General features: G+C 64.8%; 1 protein-coding gene across 4 annotated transcripts in view; it reads right to left on the reverse strand.

Annotated features, from left to right (window-relative positions):
* Positions 1–12,125: 12,125 nt before the first annotated feature.
* Positions 12,126–20,559, reverse strand: part of SH3TC1 (SH3 domain and tetratricopeptide repeats 1) — a 42,794-nt gene continuing 34,360 nt past the window's right edge. For all 4 annotated transcript variants that reach the window (XM_039232080.1, XM_039232081.1, XM_039232082.1 and 1 more), the window contains 6 exons: positions 18,674–18,854; positions 17,875–18,025; positions 16,738–16,860; positions 16,176–16,326; positions 15,287–15,483; positions 12,126–13,307 (listed from right to left, as the gene is read on the reverse strand). In XM_039232080.1, the coding sequence (XP_039088011.1) occupies positions 13,050–13,307; positions 15,287–15,483; positions 16,176–16,326; positions 16,738–16,860; positions 17,875–18,025; positions 18,674–18,854 (1,061 nt within the window). In that variant the 3' untranslated portion in view covers positions 12,126–13,049. The remainder of the gene's footprint in view (positions 13,308–15,286; positions 15,484–16,175; positions 16,327–16,737; positions 16,861–17,874; positions 18,026–18,673; positions 18,855–20,559) is intronic.

Consider the following 20,559-nt stretch of genomic DNA (forward strand, 5'->3'; position numbering starts at 1 on the left):
GTGACCGAGAGGACGCGGGAGGGCCGTGTTGGGGGTCGGGTGTGACGCTCAGGCCTCCGGCTCCGGAAGTGTGCTGGCATCCAGGCGGGGCGGGGGCAGGAGGGCCTGGGCCGAGGGGAGATGTGGGAGCAGGGCGTGTGCCCGTGAGTCCTGGGCACAGGGGTGGTGTTCGGATCCACAAGGGCGCAGCTCGCCCGGGGAGGCGGTGTAGATGGAGAAGAGAGGGAGCCGTGGCTCACGTCAGGGCCTCTGCTGCCAGAGGTCGATGGGGCAGGTCCACCCGGCCGTGTACAAGGCGGCACAGGCGGGGGCGGGAGTCAGGGATCCAAGCGTGGGGGTGTCTCCCTGCGTCCACACGTGGTCGTCTCCGTGTGTCCCCGCCCTAATCTCCTGTAAGAGCACCTGTCGTGCGAGATCAGGGTCCGCCCTACTGACCTCGTTTTACGCTGATCGCCCCCCGGAAGGCCGCATCTCCACACACGGTCCCATCTGAGGTCCTGACGGTGGGACGTTCACAGATGGGTTTTGAGGACACACCTCAGCCCCTCGGCAAGGGAAGAGGGGGGTGGACGCAGAGGGGACGGACGAGGTGGCTGGGGGAGCAGGAGGGCGCGGGCCCGGGGTCCAGGGACAGGAGTGTGTCCTGCGGAAGAACAGCTGTGCGGGGGCCGCTTGGAGGAGGCCTGGTCGCCGGACGCTGGCCGGACAGCGATGTTGGGGGTCCGAGAGCCGGGAGGGAGGCCGAGGGGGCAGAGAGAAGGGACAGGCTGAGCTGCAGGTTTGCTCTGAAGAGGAGCAGAGGGACAACAGAGAAGAGTAAACCCATAGCGGGCTCAGCCCGAAACACCAGCTGATGTCAAAGTGCAGGCAGGGGCTGGTGTGGAGGGCAGCAGGGGGAGTCGTGGGGACGAGAGCGGGGTGTGCAGGACACGGGGCTCGGGAGACGCGAGGAGGCCCCCGCCAGACACTGTGGGAAGAGGGGCAGATTTGGAAATGCTGCGTGTGATATGACTGCACCGTTATCACACACACACACACACACACACACACACACACACACACACACACAGAGTCTTTTCCAAGAGGAAATGTTTGAGGTTGTCACTTCTCAGGGGATTGTCTGTGGTTTGAATGTGCTTTTTTAGTTCTTTTCTATACAAGAAATGTTTATCAACTGCTTCTGTAGTCAGCATCTATATTTAAAATTTCCCTTTAACAAATCCTTCTTGGGGCGCTTGGGTGGCTTTGTCGGTTAAGCGTCCGACTTTCGCTTAGGTCATGATCTCGCAGTTCGTGGGTTCGAGCCCCGCGTCGGGCTCTGTGCTGACAGCTCAGAACCTGGAGCCTGTTTCAGAGTCTGTATCTCCCTCTCTCTCTGACCCTCCCCTGCTCACGCTGTCTCTCTCTCTCTCTCTCTCTCTCTCTCTCTCACCCTCTCACCCTCCCCTGCTCATCCTGTGTCTCTCAAAATAAATAAACTTATCAAATAAGTTTAAAAATCCTTTTTTCACCCTTATGCAAAGGAATGAAGGTGGACCCCTACCTCACACCATATGCAAACATTAACTCAACGGGGATCAAAGACCCAAATGTAACAGTAAGACAATAAAACTCTTGGTAGAAAAATTAGCGAAAAGCTTCACGATGATGGATTTGGCGATGGTGTCTTGTAGGACACCAAGGGCACCAGGCTTTGTCAAAACGCAACCCCTCGTGTGTCAAGGGCACAGACAACAGAGGGAAGAGGCAACGGCCGAGGAAAATGCCGATTCTGGGGTCACCGGCTGGCCAGTGCCCAGGGGAGGCTGGCGCCAGCACTTCTGGCCCGCGCCCGGTGTCCCGGGTGCTCCCTGGGGTCCCTGCTCCCCAGCACGCAGCTCTGTCCCGAGTGGTGACGCACCAGGAGGGTCTCAACCTCACCAGGTGCCCAGAGCCGCCTTCTGCGTTCATCCGCAGCTGCGGAACCCACCGGAAGGAGGGTGTCATAAGCCCACATTTCCATGAACGCGGCCACCTGGGGCTGTTCTACCGCCAGCCGCCCCTCCCGGCCTGGTGACCAGCAGCAGCAGTTCAGGAGCAAGGTTCGTGTGTGTGCACGCATGTGTGCACATGCGATGTAGGCGTGAATGTGCACGTATGCACGCTGTGTGCACATTGTGCGAGTGTAAGCAGTGTGGGCCGGTGTTTACGTGGCGTGGGCACACTGCTGTGTCCCGGTGTGCGATGCGTGCCCGTCTGTGCGTGTGAGCACTGTGTGTGCACGTGTGAGCATTGCTCTGTCTCACGCCAGTCGCTGTCCTGTCCCGCAGGCTGTCCTGGTCCCCGGGGCCCTTCCCAGATGTGCGGTCCCAGGACTGTTTCCGGAGGGAGCCGGCGGCCTCCAGCTGGTCGCTGGCGGGGGGCTGGGATGCTCAGACCGCAGGACTGGCCTCCGGCTCCGGGAAGGCGGAAGGCCAGGTTGGCGACAAGCCTCAGGGGAGAGCACTTACTTTCCCATCTGTCTCTGCAGAGGAGCAGAGCGCGGCCGGCCGAGAAGCTTCCGCCTCTAGCGTACAGATGTGGAAACTGAGGCCCACGGAGAGCATGAAACGTGCCCAAATCACGGAGCTAGTGAGCAGTACCGCGGGGCAGGGGCTCCTGGACGCAGAGCACTGCCACCTCCCAGCCTGCCCTCCAGTCACCTCCCTCCTCCTGGGGACTGAAAGCTGGCCACACAGAACCACGTAGACAAGGAGCCAGGGCCCAGGAACGCTGAGTGAGCGCCACTGCATACAGCGGGACAGACACTGCCCAAGTCGGGGCTGGATGGTGTCCTGGGCCCCACTCTGCCCGTCCGAGTCGCACCCGCTACTCCCCAGCTGGGAGCCTCGAGCAAACGATCCCGCTGCCTGAGGTGCCATTTCCTCACCCGTAAGGTAGAGGTGGAGGTGCCGAGCTCGCCGGGGAGGCCCCGAGTGCCCGGCAAGGGCCGCGTGGTGCTGTGCAGACGGTGCGGCCACGGCTGCTGTCTGCTGCTCCCCAGTGGCCTCATCACCCCGTCCCTGTGCCCATCAGCCCGGGGACACAGGACCCCCGGCCCTGTCCCCCACATTGGGGACGTACCTGTGTGATGATGTCACCCTGACTGGGACACAGCCCCTGGCTCTCTGGGGCAAGGGGGAGGGGGAGAGCCAGGCTCCCGCCCACGCTGTCAACCTGCTGGTCAACTGTCTCTCCTTTCCTGTTTCCTGCTTTCTTTCAAATTGGGAAAAAGAACTATTATTTTTTGGCAACCCAGTTATTATTATCGTCATTATTGTTATTTATTGCAGCTAATAATAAAAACTATACATTCTCATTGTGGATAATTCAGAAAGTAGCAAAGACTATGCAGAAATTACTCCAGGGGCGCCTGGGGGCTCAGTCGGCTAAGCGTACGACTTCGGCTCAGGTCACGATCTCGCGGTTCGTGGGTTCGCGAGCCCCACGTCGGGCTCTGTGCTGACAGCTCGGAGCCTGGAGCCTGTTTCCAAATCTGTTTCTGTCTCTCTCTGCTCCTCCCCTGCTCATGCTCTGTTTCTTCCTTTCTCAAAAATAAACAAACATTAAAAAATTAAAAAAAGAAATTATTTCAAAGCCGCCCCCAGAGTAGATGGAACAGAAAAAGGTCGGGCACCTCCCGACCTCATGTGAGCTGACGCGGAAACCATTTCCCTGCAGATGAGGTTAAGTGAAGCCTCTCGCTGCGACAGCATCTTGGGTGGCCTGCCCGGGCCCTAAACCAATGACAAGTGTCCTCCAAGGAGCCGCACGGAGGGGTGGAGTCACATCGGGGTTGTGCCCGCTGCGCGTCTGACTCACCCCGCAGTCGCCACACGCACTTGCATTGAAGGTTTTCCACAACCAGGCTTTTCAAAGTCGCGGGGCACCTGGACCGCGTGGGTGATGGAATCCGCGTCGGAGCTTTTATTTATTGATAGCGCCGTGGCCAGGAACGTCTGTGGGCACCTGTCCTGGCTTCTTTAGGAGGTGGTTCTGCAGGAGAGCCCACCCCGGCCCGGCCCGGCCCTGCCCAGCCCCGGCCCCGCCCCGCCCTGGCCTCCTCCCGGCCCCGCCCAGCCCCGCTCCAGACCTGGCCCGGCCCCGCCCAGTCCCACCCCGGCCCCGCCCCGGCCCCGCCGAGCCCCGCCCGGCCCCGCCCAGCCCCGCTCCAGACCTGGCCCGGACCCGCCCAGTCCCACCCCGGCCCCGCCCCGCCGAGCCTCGCCCAGCCCAGGCCCCGCCCAGCCCTGGCCCCGCCCCGCCCTGGCCTCGTCCCGGCCCCACCCGGCCCCGCCCAGCCCCGCCCAGCCCTGGCTCCACCCAGCCCAGGCCCCGCCCCCGCCCAGCCCTGGCCTCCTCCCGGCCCCGCCCAGCCCCGCTCCAGACCTGGCCCCGACCCGCCCAGTCCCACCCCGGCCCCGCCCCGGCCCCGCCAAGCCCCGCCCGGCCCCGCCCAGCCCCACTCCAGACCTGGCCCGGACCCGCCCAGTCCCACCCCGGCCCCGCCCCGCCGAGCCTCGCCCAGCCCAGGCCCCGCCCAGCCCTGGCCTCGTCCCGGCCCCGCCCACACCCGCTACAGACCTGGCCGGCCCCGCCCAGCCCCGGCCCCGCCCAGCCCTGGCCTCGTCCCGGCCCCACCTGGCCCCGCCCAGCCCCCGCGCCCCCACCCTCCACCCAGACCCGCTCCAGCCCCGCCTCTGACCCACCCTGGTCCCACCCCTGCCCCGCCCCGGCCCCGCCCCCCGCACGAGCTCTGTGAGCAGGGTGGGGTCTGGGTGAAGGTCTCACCCATGTGCAGTTCAGCCCACTGGCCTCCTGTGGGCTCTGAAACAGGTCCCCTCCGTGGTGCTCTCATCATTTCATAGATGAGAACCTGGGGGACCCACCCCCTGTTGCCTACCTCACAGGTGCCCCTTCAGCCTGGGGTCAGGTCAGAGTGCCCTCCTGGGTCCTGCCTCTGTAGGCGACCGTGACTCTGTGCAGGGGCGCAGGGCTGGGCGCCCACGGTGGTGGTGAGGCTGGGGTTTGAGCCAGAAGGTGTCGGGGTTCGAGGGGCAGTCAACACACACACACACACACACACACACCTGAGTTCCAACCCTGACCAGGCACACCTCGATTCCAGACTCTTGGTTCCCCCACAGCCTGGGGAACAGTCATCTCTCCCTACTTGCTCCATGTGGACCAGTCGTTGCATGGGGGGCCTCTGGATAACCCAGGAGGACTCACCTCGTTAACCAATTCCATCTGCAAGGACCTTGTTTCCAATAAGGTCACATTCTGACGCTCCAGGTGGACATGATTTGGGGGACACCATTCAACCCATTCCCTGTCCCCAGGCTTTTTCCAGGCTCCTGGAGTCCCGAGCTACATTTTCAGCCTGTTGGCAATTAGTACTTGCCATTAATGTCCCGACCCCCAATCCCAGTGCCGATTTTGTCCCCGGCTGCAGGCCCAGGGCCCTCACGAACCTGAAGGAAACACGCCATTAGTGAGTAAGCAAAGCAGCTGCTCAACACCTGCTGACCTTCCGAGCTATCACGGGTCACGGTCACTGCACAGGTGCTGGGAGGGACCCGCTGCAGGCTCACAGTGAGCAGGAGCAGCCCAGCGGGTAAACAGGCGGCACCAACCAGGAAAGGCTTTCCAGAAGGGGCCCTTCGCAGTGGGTTCTGACGGGTGAGTAGGAGCCCACCAGGCAGAGGAGGTGCATGTAGGTCATCCCTGTTGAGACTTTTTCCAGCATAAAGAAAACAGCACCATTTACGGAGCGCTCGTACCTTAGAAACATGCTCGCATGAAGCGACATCACCACCTCCACTTTGCAGATTCGGAAACCAAGAGCCCAACACACTGACCCCCACGACCGTGAGCTCTGACCCTTCTGGGCTATGTGGCTTTGGAGACAACTCATTGTGTCCCCAGGTCCCCCAAGTGCCTGGTGGGATGGTCAGAAGTGCCAGACAGGCCGGCGTTCAGGGAACTCTGATGCCTTTGCCTATGGAAGGGTCACTCACTCCAGACGCCCCTGACGGTCCCTGTCTGTGGGTCCGTCTGTCCCTTTGACAGAGGCGTTTCTCAGGAATGCTCATTCCTGCATTGGTGGTTAAGGTCAGTGCCCTCGAGGAAGGCAGGGGGGCCAGAGGACCTGGGCGGGAACCCCAGCTCTACTCATTCCCTCCCTCCCTCACCCCTCCCAAAGGAAAGGAAACCCAGCTCTCAGAACCCAGACCCCAGACCCAGAACAAAGGAGCCCTCAGGGGGAGAAGCGATCACACACGCAGTGGGGGCCCTGAACTTTCCCAGAGGAAGCCGCCAGCTTCCAGGCTTCTGGGCTCCTGCCTCCCACAGGGCCAGCGCCGCACGGACCAGCCTTCCCAGGGACCGGCCACTCCCAGGAAGCCGGTTTCTGGTCTCCTTCCCAGGCTCCAGGACACCCCCCCCGCCCCTCCCTCCGGGGGACTCAGGCTGCTGGTGTGGAGGGGACCGCGGCCCCTGCCTGCCTCCCTCTAGTGTTTGGTGGGTGTCTACCTAAAATTGCACCCGCGGCCCCCCACACTGCCCCCATAGGGCAACGGAGGGAGGTTGAATGGCCCTCGACAGGTGTGAGCGGCAGGAAGACGATCCCCCCAGAAATGTCCGCGCCCTAACGTGGGGTCCTGTGAATGTGACCTCATATGGCAGAACAGGACTTTACATTAAGGATACGAGGAGGGGGGTTATCCCGGATTAGCCGGTGGGCCCGACCTGCGTCCTTCTGGGGGGCGGGGGAGGCAGAGCGTCAGCACACACGGCGAGGGGCGAAGATCGGGGAGGTTCCCAGGACTCGCACTTGTCTGGCTTTTCGGGTTTTCATCGCATCCGTCAGCTTTGGCTGCACAGCAAGCCGTCCCAGCACTTAGTGGGTCTAAACAACAGCCGTTCGGTGGAGCTCGCGAGTCGCTGGGCCAGTTTGGTGGACGGCCACCCAGCTGTCTTGTGTGCGGGCGCCCGGCTGGTGGCTGAGCAGCTGCGTGGCCCAGGACGGCCCCACTGACCGGGGTGGCGGGCGTCGAGGGCGCCTCGGTTCTCCTGCCAGCGGCCTCGCGTCCCCCAGGACGCCGGGTGGGTCACGCGAGGGGCTGGGGCTCCCCGCCCGCGGTAAGAGGCGAGCCCCCAGGCCTGTGCCTGCGTCCTGCGCACTAACGACCACCGGCCGGAGCCGTTCGGGAGGGGAGGGGACGCCGGTATCCACCGGCCTTCTCACACCTGCCGACACAAAGGGAGCTTTGGGGCGACACTGGACGCCCCCGGGGCGCCTGCACGAGGCTCGCCGTGGACCATGCGTGCGCTTCCCTCCCGGGTTTTCTAGAAGCTGCTCTCTGATGTGGTGCCAGTTCTGTCTCAGCAGCACACGGGGCCCTGTGTCGTGTCACCGCCAACGCCTCCCGTGCACGTGAGCTGGCGCCTCACCGTGGCTGCACCCGCAGCCTCCCGACGGCTGGTGGGGCCGCAGTTCCGCACACGCCTGGTCGTTGTGTGTTCCGCTGCTGTAATTCGGCTGCGGCCATTTTTGTCTCCTTATTTAAAACAATTTGGGGCGCCTGGGTGGCTCAGTTGGCTGAGCGTCTGGCTTTGGCTCAGGTCATGATCTCACAGTTTGTGGGTTCGAGCCCCACGTCGGGCTTTGTGCTGACAGCTCAGAGCCTGGAACCTGCTTTGGATTCTGTGTCTGCCTCTCTCTCTGCCCCTCCCCCATGCATGCTCTGTCTCTCGCTCTCTCTTACAAAATAAATAAAACCATTAAAAATTTTCAAACAGTTTATTTTTTAGAGACAGTGGAAATGGGGGAGGAGCGAGAGAGGGGGACGGAGGGTCTGAAGCAGGCTCCGCGCCGACAGCACAGAGCCCGGTGTGGGGCGCAGACTCACGAGCAATGAGATCACCATGAGCCGAAGTCAAGAGCTGGGCCCTTAACCGACTGAGCCGCCCGGCGCCCCCGCTTCTTTCTTCTCCTTGGTTGGATGGTTTTCCGTGACCTTTGAGATCACGTGGACGAGAAGTGGCGGCACCACCAGGCCCCGTGGACTCACACGGAACCCGTTCGGGCTCCACTGTGGGTAGAAAGCCTGGTCAGCTGGCCGGGTCTCCCTTGCTGAGGGCGTCTGTCCCCGGCGGGGCCTGGAGGAGGACCCCGAATGCCTCTGCAGCCCCTGAGTGGCTCTGGGGTCCCCTGTGGGCCCGCCCCGCGGTGCTGGCTGAGATTGGGGTGCAGCTCGATGAGCTCTGGCTCCACTGAGCTCTGGCTTCCCAAGCAGGTCCCTTCCTGCACAGGGAGGACTGTCCCCCAGGGCCGGGCAGAGCTGGGGGGCGGCCCCGCCCAGGCAGGACCCTCTGGGCCGCGTCCTGGGAAGCAGATGTCCCTTTGGTCAGGGCCCCCCAGCCTCGCGCTGGGCTCCAGGATCCAGGCTGAGTCAGGAACGGGGCGGGGGTGTGTGTGGTGCTGGACCGGGAAGTCGGGCACACTGGCCGTGAGCACGCTGTGCCGGGTCCTCCCTGCTGGCCCGCGGGGCTCGAGCCCAGGGAAGGACGGGCTCAGGGCTGCATGCGCACAGGGGCTGCGCCCGGGGTGGGGGGCGGCCTAGAGCGTGAGGAGAGGGGCCTGCCCCCGCCTGTCCGGGCCCCCGGGCGGGCCGTCTTCTGGCGCCTGAGCCAGCTTGTCTCCCTCCCCTGCACGTCTCTGAAAGCCCCGCCCTGCCCTCCCCTGGCCTCACCACTTCCCCAAATTGATGGGTCCCCAGGGGGGTTCCCCCACCCTGCAGACCGGCGCACCAGAGCCGTCACAGACGCAGAGCCCACCCCGCGTGTTCTGGGGGGGACGCCCCTGTTTCCCGGAGGCTCCCCGGGCCCGCGTTCCCTCTTCCTTGGGATGCGTGCGAACCCAGCCCGAAGCCACAGGGGCTGTGAATGAACTGCTTTCGGTTCTGGCTGGAGGTGAGGGCGGGCTGGGGAGCACGGCCGAGGGTGGACGAGGGCCGCGCTCACAGCTGGGGGACAGAGGTGCCCTGTGTCCAGGGGCAGCCCCCCTCTGCTCGGTGAAGGGAGACCCGCGGGCCTAGACAGTCCGGGCCCCGCAGCCAAGCCAACACCAGGCCCTCCCTCCTCTCCCCTTCCTTACTTGTAGGGGCGGGGGCCAGGCCTCCAGGCCTCGCACATGGCCTAGGGGAGCCCAGAGAGCATGGACGGGCAGGCGCACAGGTGCTGGGGCCGGCAGCCAGCAGTGTGCTGAACGCGGCTCCTGCGAGGTGCGGCTCCTGGCCTTTGGCCGCGTGTGTGGTATCTGAACTTCGTAACAAATTATCACGAACTTACCGGCTGAAAGCAACACGCATTTGCTACCTTGTGCTTTCCGGGGGTCAGGAATGGGCATGGCTCTCTGCTCAGGGTCTCTGCCGGCCACGGTCAAGGTGTCAGCGGGGGCTGTGATTTGAGCTGAGAATTGGGGTCCCCTCCCAAAGCACGGGGTTGATGGCAGAACTCTGTCCCTTGGGGACGCAGGAGTGAGGTCCCCGTGCTCTTGAGGGCAGTAACAGGGGACCCCTGAGCTCCTTGAAACATGGCCCGTCTATAGGAAGTTCACACCGTGGCAGTTTGCTTGCTCAAAGCCATAAGGGAGTCAGTCTCTCTGCAGCTTCAGATCTCCCCCTGCAGGGAAGGCTGGACCTTCTTTTAAAGGGATCGCCTGGTTAGGTCAGGCCCACCAGGATACTCTCCTGTTAGTCACCCTGTCCACGGATGAGGCATAACTACATGTGCAAAACCACTTCACCTCTTCCACGGAACATAGCCCACCACGAGGAGTGAAACCCCGCGCGTGCCCCCGACGCAGGGAAGGGGGCTTTCCAGGGCCATTCTGGGATTCTGCCTTCCGTGTGGGGAAAGCGCCATCGGGGGAGACCCCATAACACAGATGGTCACAACAGTAACTGACGGAGCCCTCGCCCTGCGGCCCCTCGTGAACCCGGCTCCGTGTCACTGACAGGCTGCCCGTTGCCGGCCCGCTCCTTCCCGTGAGCCCCAGGCCAGCCGGACCTCGTTTGTTACAACGCTAGGCGCCCACCATCCTAACCCCGTGGGCGGAACTTCTCCCCACGCCCTCCACGCACGAGGACACTGGGGCTCACGGAGGGCACAGCCACGGGCACACGCAGCGCGCCTCTGCGGGGCCTCCAGGTCACCAGGGGCGGGGCGGAGAGAGGCGCAGCCTGGGCCCGCGCAGACCCCCACCCTGCGGCCACAGACCGGGTCCCCGAGCCGCGCAGCCGGCGGCCGTCAGCCCCCTGCCCAGGCCAGGCGCTGGAGGCCCAGGCAGCACGGGGTGACCCCCCCCCCCCGAACACAGATGTGATCACGGACGACGTGGCCCCAGCAGGCTGTCAGGGCGGCGGAGACACACCTCTCCCTTCGAGAGAGGGACTGTGAGAGGCAGTCACGGTGCCCCCCCCCACAGAGGCCCTGGTTCGCGGGTGGGGGGGCTGCCGAGGACGACGGATGCTGTGCATCCTCAAGATGGTCGCCATCCCTCTCCAGGCTTCAGTTTCCTTATCCAGAGCCAGGGCCAACCTACACTTGGGTCAACATTGTCCCTTGTAAGAAGCCGGTGCCGGGACAGAGGCGGTTCCAGGGAGGGGGGCAGGGACAGCCACCTGGGGTGGAGCCCCAAGGGCCCTGAAGTTAGGACATGAGCTGTGTGACCCTGGGTGGGTTGCCTTCCCTCTCTGTTTGGGGAGGTGGACGGGAGAGTCCCCAGGGACCCCTGGCGAGAAGTGGCCTCATCCCCAGCGCAGGAGCTCCCCTGGAGGGGCCACTTCTCCCCCCTCAGCCCCGCACGGCTCAGCCTCGAGCATGGCCTGCAGCAGCGGACGGAGTCACGCACAGTAGGTACGTGGTGAGCCCGCTCGCGCAGGTGACCGACGGACCCAGCAGAGACCGCTTCTTGTGTGGCCGGGGCAGTGGGGCTCCTGGGCTGTGTGGGGCTCTGGGTCTACAGCCTGGGGCCCTGGTCTCTGAAGGGCAGGCAGGACTGGGGGCCCCCGTGGCCGCCGCCAGCCCCCTCCTCGCTTTGGCCAGAAAACAAGGGATTGACTGCCCAGCTCCTCCCTCTTCTTCCTCAGGACCTAGAAGTAGGTTTGGTTGTGGTTGCACATGAAGAAGAGACTGAGGGTCTGAGAAGCTAAGAGACCCGACCAGATGACTCAGCCCTTGGTTCAGAGTTCTGTGGCTGTTGGAGTGCGTCCCGTGGTGTTAGGCGTCAGAAGGAGTCGGCCCCGAGCCCTCCGCTTCAGGAAGCCTCCCTCAACCCCCGTGGAGCTGGGGCTCAGGGAAGTGAACTCGCCCCACGTCCCCGGCCCCAAGCGGGGGGCTGGGAGCGGATCAGGAGCTGAAGGACAGAACCTCCCCTCGGGACCACCAGGCCTGCTGCCCCAGGGCAAGGGGGCCCCGGCGGGGGCGCGGAGGGCCGGGCCCGGCGGGCGGGGTGAGGGCCACGCCTGAGGTCAGGGAAGGAGCGGATCCCGGGGCAGGCGGTGGCCCCCGAGTGACCTGGCCCAACAGTCGCAGCCGACACGGGGGGCCGCAGGCCGGGTCCTGGGGCGCTCCCCGCGGTCAGTGACCTCAGACATCTGTCCTGGGGTTACTGTGCCGCCGCCGCCTGCTGCACCCAGAGCGGGTCATCGGGTCGTCCTGTTTTCAATTACAGTGCGGCCACCTCCCATTTTCCACGCCCAGCGACCGACCGACGGAGAGAAGGCAGTTTGGGGTCGCGGGTAGAAGGCTCTGCAGCAACGCCCTGCCAGCTTCTGGAAGGCTCTCTGCTGCCCCCTGGTGGGAGGCCTCCTCCGAGCGGGGCCAGGCCTGCGGGCTCCCGAGGCAGGCGGGGGGGCAGGGGAGGCGGAGAGCCCCTGCCGGCCTCAGTTTCCCCCTCTGCTACAGGAGGGCTTGAGGGGGGGAATGAGAAGCGAGGCTTTACAGGCACAGGGCGCCTCTGGGGAGATGAAGACGCTTCCGAACCAGGCACGGGCGGGTGGCTGTTCCACACTCTAAATGCACGAAGTGCCACGGAGTCGTTCAGTTTAAGCGGTTAACTTTATGTTGTGTGACTTTCGCTGTACGTAACAAAATAAATTAAAAAAAAGAGGGGATTGAAACAGTGCCAAGCGGGTGAGAACCACTGAGATACCCCCGGCCCCTCTGAGCCTCAGTTTCCCTGACTGTAAGGGAAGGGTTCTGGGCACCTGGACGCACTCACAGCAGCACACTCCCCACTGGGCTGGAGCGCCGCCCCTCCCGGCCTGCAGGGCTGGGGGGGGCTGGGCCGGAGGACACTCAGGTGAGGGAGCTTGTGGGCCACCTCCCCTCCCCCCAGGCTCTGTTCCTTTCGGAACGCAGAAAGGGGCGGAGGTGCAATGACGCACAAACCCGCCCCTGGGTCCTGACGCGGACATATCCCGTGAGGTGGGTGGGCAGGTGGCTTGTGCTTACCACCTGCCCCACCTGCCTGCTGTGTGACGGCGGGCCAGGCACCTACCCTCTCTGTGCCTCCGCCTCTTCAACTGGAAATTTGGACAATAACAGACCCAACGGCGCGGCCCGGTGAGGTTGGCTTGAGGATTAACGGCAGAGCACAGAGCCTGACACACAGCACGGGGCACGGGGGGGCAGGGGGAGCAGACGCCCAGGAAATCCCACACCCACTTCCGCTCTGACAGGCCTGAATGGGTGTGAGGGGCAGGAGTTGCCTGCGGCCACACCGTGAGGGGCTGCAGGGGAGATGGCTGGTCACACTCAGCGCTTCCAGCTCACAGCAGCAGACGGGCACCCAGGACGGGGCCTGGTCCCTGGACCTCCCCGGGGGGCAGAGCAGGGGAGGGGGCTTGCGGGCTTCTGCAGTGTCGCAAAACCATGTACTGCTATCGGGCCCCTCCCTCCCTGCCTCCGTTTCCCAGAAAACGAGCCTCCCAGAGACACTAGGAGAGGCGAGGACGGGGTCCTCAGGGCGAGGGCCCAGGGGCCAGCCAGGGCGCCCGCCCCCAGCACCGCCCCGGGGCCAGGTTGACCCTGCGGATGTTGAGCTCGCTGGCAAAGGTCCTGGCCTTCTGGTAGAAGAAGAGGGACTTCTCGCGGTCCAGGAGGAAGTTGTGGTAGATGGTGGCCAGGCGCGTGTAGATCTTCATCTGGGCCTTCTTGTTGCCGAGGTCCACGGCCGCCGCCAAGGCCAGCTGGTAGTACCCGGCCGCGTCGAAGGGGTCCTGAAGCAGAGAGTGCGCTTGGCCAGACCAGACACCAACGCGCCCCCTGGGGGCGGGCGGGGGCTGAGCCTGTGTGCCCCGAGGCTGCTCCGTGCCAGCCTCTCCATCCCCTCCACCCAGCCTCTCCGACGACCCGGCCCTCCCTCTGCTGCTCCCGACGGCTCCCAGAACGGAGGACAAGCCCCAGTTCAGCAGCCCTGGCTCCTGCCCCCACGCAGACAGAGGAGCCGGAAGGAAAAAGCAGGTGCACACAGCAGTTCCGCAAACACCCCCAGCCCCTCGCAGGCACTGGACCCGGTGAGTGCCGGGAGCCACAGCTGGTTCTGGGGCCACATTGACCACACGGTGACCAGCAGCCTGCAGCAGCCCCGGGTGGTGCCTGAGTCAGCCTGGGGTGGAATGGGAGGGCTGCCTGGAGGAGGGGACATCTTAACTAAGCACCTAGCCAAAGCGGGTGGGTGGGAGCTGGTGGTGTGTGCATGTGTGTGCATGCGTGTGCATGTGCGTGCACACATCTGAGCCTGGAGCGGCTAGTGGGCAGCAAACATGGGACCCACCCCCCAATCTGTCCTATCCAAGCCTCGTTCTTTCCTCCCTGATGCCCCATGTAAGGACGACCTCCATTCAGGGAGACCATTGGTGAAGGTGCCCGTGGTCCCCCAACCTCTAGAGTGGCGCCTTCCCAGGCCTGTCCCGTACGGGGGTGCGGAGGGACCTCTCTCCCTCCTGGGCATGTGGCCGCTGAGGGGACCCCAAGGCGTCACAGTGGTGAAGACAGATGTGGTGTTGACCAACTGCAGCTAGGAAGCGCACTTGACCCCCAGCCCTCGGGCTCAGGGACCAGGGCTTCTCAGCCCTCCCCATTCCTCCCTGCCCAATGACACCGCGGAAAGACGAGGTCTCCATCCCCGGGGCCTGGGTGTCAGATCGGCTACCTCGGGGCTGAGCCGCCCCTGGCCCGGCTCCCTGACCCCCGCCTCGGGCACGTTTTTCGCCTCCCCAGCCCGTTTCCCCTTCCTGCGCAGGGCTGCTTAGGCGTCCGTCACATGGGGGCTGGGACCGGGGGCAGACCCCACCCTCAGCTGGCCCAGGGCTCAGGGACACGCATCGCAGACCACAGGGGGCTCTGGGTATAAGAGCTCGGGTGCTGTTGGCCACAGTCCTGCGCCACCACCAGGCTCCGTGGCCCCGACACGGGGGAGGGTACGGCCCAGAGGCTAGCCTGGGGCCCATACAGATACGTGGGGTCACAGTGTCCGAGGCTTGTGGGCTCCAGGGTCCCAGGCACTGGGGCTCCACAGAGCTCTGCTAATCATATGTGATTAACTGACCCTGCCCGGCCTCAGCCTCCTCCCTGCCTCCTGGGGGCTCCACTCTTCCAGAATAGTAAAGCAGGCACAGAGCCAACCACACAGAGTTGGGATCACAGCCTGGGTCACAGAGCCTGGGTCACACTGAGTCCCGGACACACAGCCTGGAACGTGGTGAGACTAAGTTGCAGTACCCACCACTGCCGACAGGCTCCCCAAAGCCCCCTAGCTCTGACATAGGAGGCTGTAGTGGCCACGTGTGACCACCAGGTGTCATCAGTGCACAGCCAAGGCTGCGGGCGGGGGCAGGGGTGGGGCTACCAACAGAGTGGGGTCCCCTAGCGCCACCCCAGCTCCTAGGACGGGGAGGGAGAGGTGAGCCCCTGGGCCGGGTGGGGAGATGGGGGCCTCTGCCCTGCAGGGGGCGATGGAGACATCTCCAGGTTCTGGTGTGTGAGGTCCCTGCTCCAGCGCCTCCAGACCCCACAGGGCAGGAACTGAGCCCCCAGGCTGCCCGGAGCGGCCTCCCCGCTGCAAACTGCGGGGTATGTGAGGATTCAAGGGGACTCAGGATTCCAGGAAGGAGTGGCTCTGCCCACAGCGGCAGGCTTCCTGGAGGAGGTGACCCGGCCAGCGCCCGAGCCCCGCCTCCCCTCTGCCCGCACCCACCTTCAGGTCGTAGAAGATGATGTCCCCCAGCGCCAGGTACACTTTCACATAGTACAGCGTCTCCTCATCGAACTGCAGGGGCGAGCTGCACAGCGACAGCGCCTTGAGGTAGAAGTGTTCGGCCAGCTCGCTGTGGCCCAGCCGGTGGTGCAGGGCGGCCAGCCGGTGGTAGGCCACTCGCTCGTTCAGCCGGTCCCCTAGGGACGCGGGAGGGTGCACGCGTGAGGCTATGGCCGCGGGGGTGGGGGCTCAGGCCAGTGCCGGCACCCAATCCAGCCGCTTCCTGTCCTGAGATTTGCTCTTCCCATCTGCACAATGGGCCCAGTATTGCCTGCCCGCTGTCCGCCCCAGCTCTGTGCCTGCACGTGGCGCCCGGAAGGCGGGACGGGAGGTGGGGGTCCCAAAGCCAGGCAGTCTGTGCCCTGAAACCCCGGGGCTCCTGTCAACCTGCACACGTGAGGACAGACCCTTCCTGGTGGGTGAGCGGCAGCCCCGTGCCCACAACCCCCGGCAGTCGCCAGGTGAGCACCGTGGGGGCTGCACGCCCGCCCTGTCTCTGGGGGGAAGACAGGTGGCTCGGAACAGCACAGGTGGGTGCCAGGGCCGGGGGCGCCCGGCTGGGAACAGCGTAAGGGGCGGCACGCAGACGGGCACGCACAGGGCACAGTGAGAAGCTGGGTGTGCAGACTCTGGGGCACACTGGCCGGCCCTCCCGGTCAGCTGGCAGGGAAAGCCCAGCTACTCAGTGAGTGTGACACGTCCGGAGTGGCCCCAGGCCGTCCCCGGGGGCATCCCAGGCCGCCTGCACGGAAGAGGCGGCCTGCAGACGGGCTGGGTTCCACCATCTCTGGCCTTCTGAGCCGCCCTCCAGGTGGGGTACGGGGCTTACCCAGGGTGATGCTGAGCGCCAGCGCCCTGTGGGCGAACTCCAGACCCTCCTGGGGGGCCTCCAGCTCCGCCAGCAGCGCCACCAGCTTGTTGCACAGACGCAGCTCGGCCTCCTGGTTCCCCGTGGTCAAGGCCAAGGGCAGGGCCCGATCCTGTGGCACGGGCGGGTGGGTCAGGCCTCAGCCGCCGCCGCGGCCGGCCCTCAGAGCCCCCAACGCACGCAGGGAGCGTCCCCCCCACCATGCCGCGGTATCTCTGTCCGGCCCAGAGAGGTCCTGACAGCCCCAGGGCCCTGGGCCACCAGCAAGCTTCCCCCCCTGCAGAATGGAACAGGGCTCGGCTCCCAGAGGCTTCAGGTGCTGTAAGCTTAAAGCTGCCTCCGCCCCTCAAGCGGCCTCTCCTTCCTCTGCCCCTCGCAGGCGGGGGGTGGGGGTCAAGATCATCCCAGGCGAAACCACCAAGCCAGTGAGTGCGTGGGGCTGCCCTCCCTCTGGGTGGGAGGCCTCTGCCGCCCTCCCCCGCAGAAGCCCCCCGCCGAGGCCCACCCCCACTGCCCAGCTCACCCGGTAGAAGGACACGGCTTTCTCCCGCTCCCAGGCCCCGTTGAAGAAGATGTCCCCAGCCGCCTCAAACAGCTCCAGCCCCAGGCTGGGGTCCCCCGTGTACAGGGCTGCGTTCTGGGCCACCTGCGGGTGAGCAGAGGTCTCGTGAGCCCCGCAGGCTCCCCCAGACCCTCGAGGCCACCCGAGGACCCACAGCCCCTGCGCCGGCGACTCCTTCCTGTCCCACTTCTCAGCCCTCCCAGAGGGACTGGCCTTGTTCAGTCCCTGTGTAGTGGGGACGTCATGTCCCGCTGCGTCCCACGGGGAGGCCCTCCCAGCTAGGGCGCCGGCGGTCCGCAGGGGCTGGTGAGGAGTTTGGGAGCCCGCTCAGAGGTGCCTCCGCGCTGCCGCCCACCCCGATGCTGGCATTCTCCCCTCTGGCGCCCCGGCCGCTGTTGTCCCTTGGCCACACCTGCCCGTCTCTCCCAGCAGACGACTGAGGCTATTGCTTCTCTGCCGCGTCCAGGGCCCAGCACGGTGCCTGGCCCATAATAGGTGCTCAGCAAACACCAGCTGAGTGACAAGAGTGGCCTAGCCCCTGCTGGCAGTCCCGTGAGCCTCCGGCCTCTGCCCCTGCGATGCCCCTTCTGCCGGGAAGCCCTCCACCCAGGTGGGCACTGGCCCCATGTACCTGCGCCTCAAGCCGCCCGGATTCACCCCCGCCCCATTTGTGCACAACCGCACCCCTGCCCGCAGCCCCGATGCGCCTGCGCCCTGTCAGCCGTGAGCCCTGGGACCCTCAGCCCCTGGCCCACGGAACCACACAGCAGGAGCTCGAAAGTGAAAACACTCATCGGCCCCACGAGTCTCTCAAGTTATTCCAAGTCATGTCATGCTTGGAATGCAACCGGAAGTGGGCCTTCTGTGACACCTGGGCTTTTTAAGGGGACACGCCAGGACAGAATGGACGTTTCATCCGCACACTTATTGAGCACTTGCTGTGTACCAGCACGGTGGTGGCCATGGTGAGGGGCACAGCCTCAGCTCCCGGGGGGCTTGGATAGCTGTGGAAGACGCTGGGCGGTGCGGGTCCAGGGGTGGGGGCTGCACAGGTGCCCCGCGGGAGGAGCCACAGAGCGAGCCCCCCCTGCCACACACCTGGAGGTACAGGTCCACCAGCTCGTTCTGCTGGAGGACGTAGTAGATCTTCCCCGCCTGCAGCCAGGCGTGCGCCTCCTTCTCCTTCAGCTGGAGGTCGATGAAAATGCCCAGACTGCGCTTGGTGTAGTCCAGCGCCGACCTGCAGGCCCTGGGGGAGAGCGGGCGTCAGAGCGGGCCCTCCTGGCCGGCCGCCCGTCGGCCACAGCCGCCGCTTCCCGGCGCCCGCCCGCCGGCTCAGCCCGCCCGGCAAAGAAAAGGAGGCTCTTTGGAAGGAAGCAGGGACGAGGAGGGGGCCATTCTGTCCCCACCCCCCCCAGGCTGCACATTCACGAGCAGAAATTTAGAGACGCCCAGGCCAGTGGTCTCCAACCCCCCACCCCAGGGTCCCTGCTGCAGCAGGTCTGGGGTGAGGCCTTTGGCAGCAAGTTCCTGGGTGATGTGGACGTGGCTGGCCTGGGGACCCTTGATCAATGCTTCTCCAAAGGGGGGGTCCCCAGGCCAGCCACATCCACATCAACTGATAAACCACATCTGAGTGGTTCCACTCTGAAACTGAGGCCCAAGTGTGAGGGGCAGGCGCCCCCCACATCCTGTGGAAACCAGGCTCCTTCCCTGCTTCTCCGAGTCCCCAGCTGGGCCCGTTCTGACCAGGGTGGTCAGTGTGCGCGTCACACAGGATGGGGGCGGGGGGGGTGACGCCCTGCCCCGGGGGAGGAGGTGGGACAGCCAGCTAGGGAATGAAGAGGTCCCTGAGGGGTCCCCCCAGGATCAGGGCCCCCCCCCGACCAGTGCTCACCGCTCGGTGCCCAGGGACAGGTAGAGCCGGCTGATGGTCTCCAGGAGCTGCCCCTCCAGCACCTTGTCTGCTGCCCTGCGGGCCAGCGAGAGCTGGAACTCGTGATAGACGACGCACTGGGCCTCGCTGGGCACGACCGTGCTGTAGAAGTGACACAGCCGCTGGACGGCCCGCAGCTGGCCTGGCAGACGAAGGGGGGGGGGCGTCACCGTCACGCGCGGCAGGGACAGTCGCAGGCTTCGAGGGCCCCCGCCGTGTGCCTGCCTCCTCCATGCCTCCGGTGGGGTCAGCGCCGTGGGGAAACCGAGTCCAGACAGGCTAATGGGTGCCCCGGGTGGCAGAGCCAAGGAGCCCAGCACCGGGGGCACGGCGCAGGCACGGCACGGGCCGTCGCACGCGTCCCAGCCCCCCGTGTTCCCAGCCTCGCTCCTGCACCGGGCTGCCCGCTCCCGCTTCACGAACCCCTCCCGGGATGAGGGACGGGGCTGCCTTCACAGCACGCCGACGGGCTGCACCGAGTCCGGAGCTGAGGACCAGGTCCCGAGCACACCGCGCGCAGTGGGGCTGCGATTCAAACCCCGCTGCCGGCATTCCGGAGCCAGCGCTCCCTCAGGAAGCCACAGGCGCGGCTGGGAACGGCCGAGCGCCCTCCCACCAAAGGGGTCGCCGTCGAGGATACCGAAGATGGGAACAGCCTGGTCTCCGGCGACAGTGGGACAAAACCAGAAATCGGTAACGGACGGGAGTTCGGGAAATACGCCAACGTGGGCGTGAAGAACGCGCTCCCAAGTAGCCAGGGGCTCGTGGGAAAAACTGTAACAGGAACAGGGAGGAACTTCGACTTGAGCGGAAATCAAAGCGCAGCCGACCCTGACCCTACGGGGTGCCGGCAGCCGTGTCTAGAGCGACTTTCCAGCTGGAAACGGCTACCTTAAAAAAGACGAAACATTTCAGGTGAGAAAGTTAAGCTTCCACCCTAAGGAACGAGAGAGGAAGTGACTAGATCCAAAGCAAAAGGAAGGCAAATGAAGACTCAAGAGGAAAGATTAAATAGTGACGTTGAGAATCGGAAAAACACGAGAGGAAACGAATGAAACTGAATGACAGATCTTTGAGAAGATGAACAAAACGGACTCATCTGTAGCCAGACTAAGAAGAAAAGGCATAAATGGTCAGGATCAGCAGCGAACGCGGGATGTTGGCACCAGGCTGGCGGAAGGAAAAGAGTCACAGGAGAGGAGCAGGGATTTATGCCAACAAAGGGCAATCCAGATAGAAGGGATGAACGCAGGGAGACGCAACCCACCAAAACTGACTCAAAAGGAGCAGAGTGGCCCTCAGTCCCCTCGAGGCTCAGCGTGGGGCAGGGGGGACAGACAGGACCTACCCAAGGCCACTGGGCACATCTGGGGACCCAGCCCTTGCTCCCTTCTGGAGATGCAGAGGATCCCCTTCCAGGCTCAGTGAGCGTTCGAGTGTTCTACAACCCTCGATGGCTCCCCAGTGTTCTCGGGGGAAAAGGCCAAACCACAGCCTGGGTTCCCTGGCCCTGCCTGGCCCCCCAGCCAAGGTTCTCACCACCCACCACCCAAGGCACCTATTCCAAGCTCTGCATCTCCCTGCATGGCCCAGGGCCTTTGCACGGGCTGCCCTCCATCCCATCCCATCCCATCCCAGGCTAAACCCTCCTCAACATGCAGGTGCCACCAGCCGGGGCCAGGAGCACCCATCATCACGATGAATACTGCCCCCCCATGAGGACCACACGGGGACTGTTTGCGGTTGCGACCCGCCCAGAGCCCGGCGTGCTCCCACAAGAGCCACCCCACGGCCAGCCTCAAAGGCAGGTTCCCACCATTCGACACTCCGGATGGTGGAAAAACCAC

This window comes from Hyaena hyaena, unplaced genomic scaffold, assembly GCF_003009895.1.
Source record: "Hyaena hyaena isolate Hyena2069 unplaced genomic scaffold, ASM300989v1 scaffold_63, whole genome shotgun sequence".
NCBI lineage: Eukaryota > Metazoa > Chordata > Mammalia > Carnivora > Hyaenidae > Hyaena > Hyaena hyaena.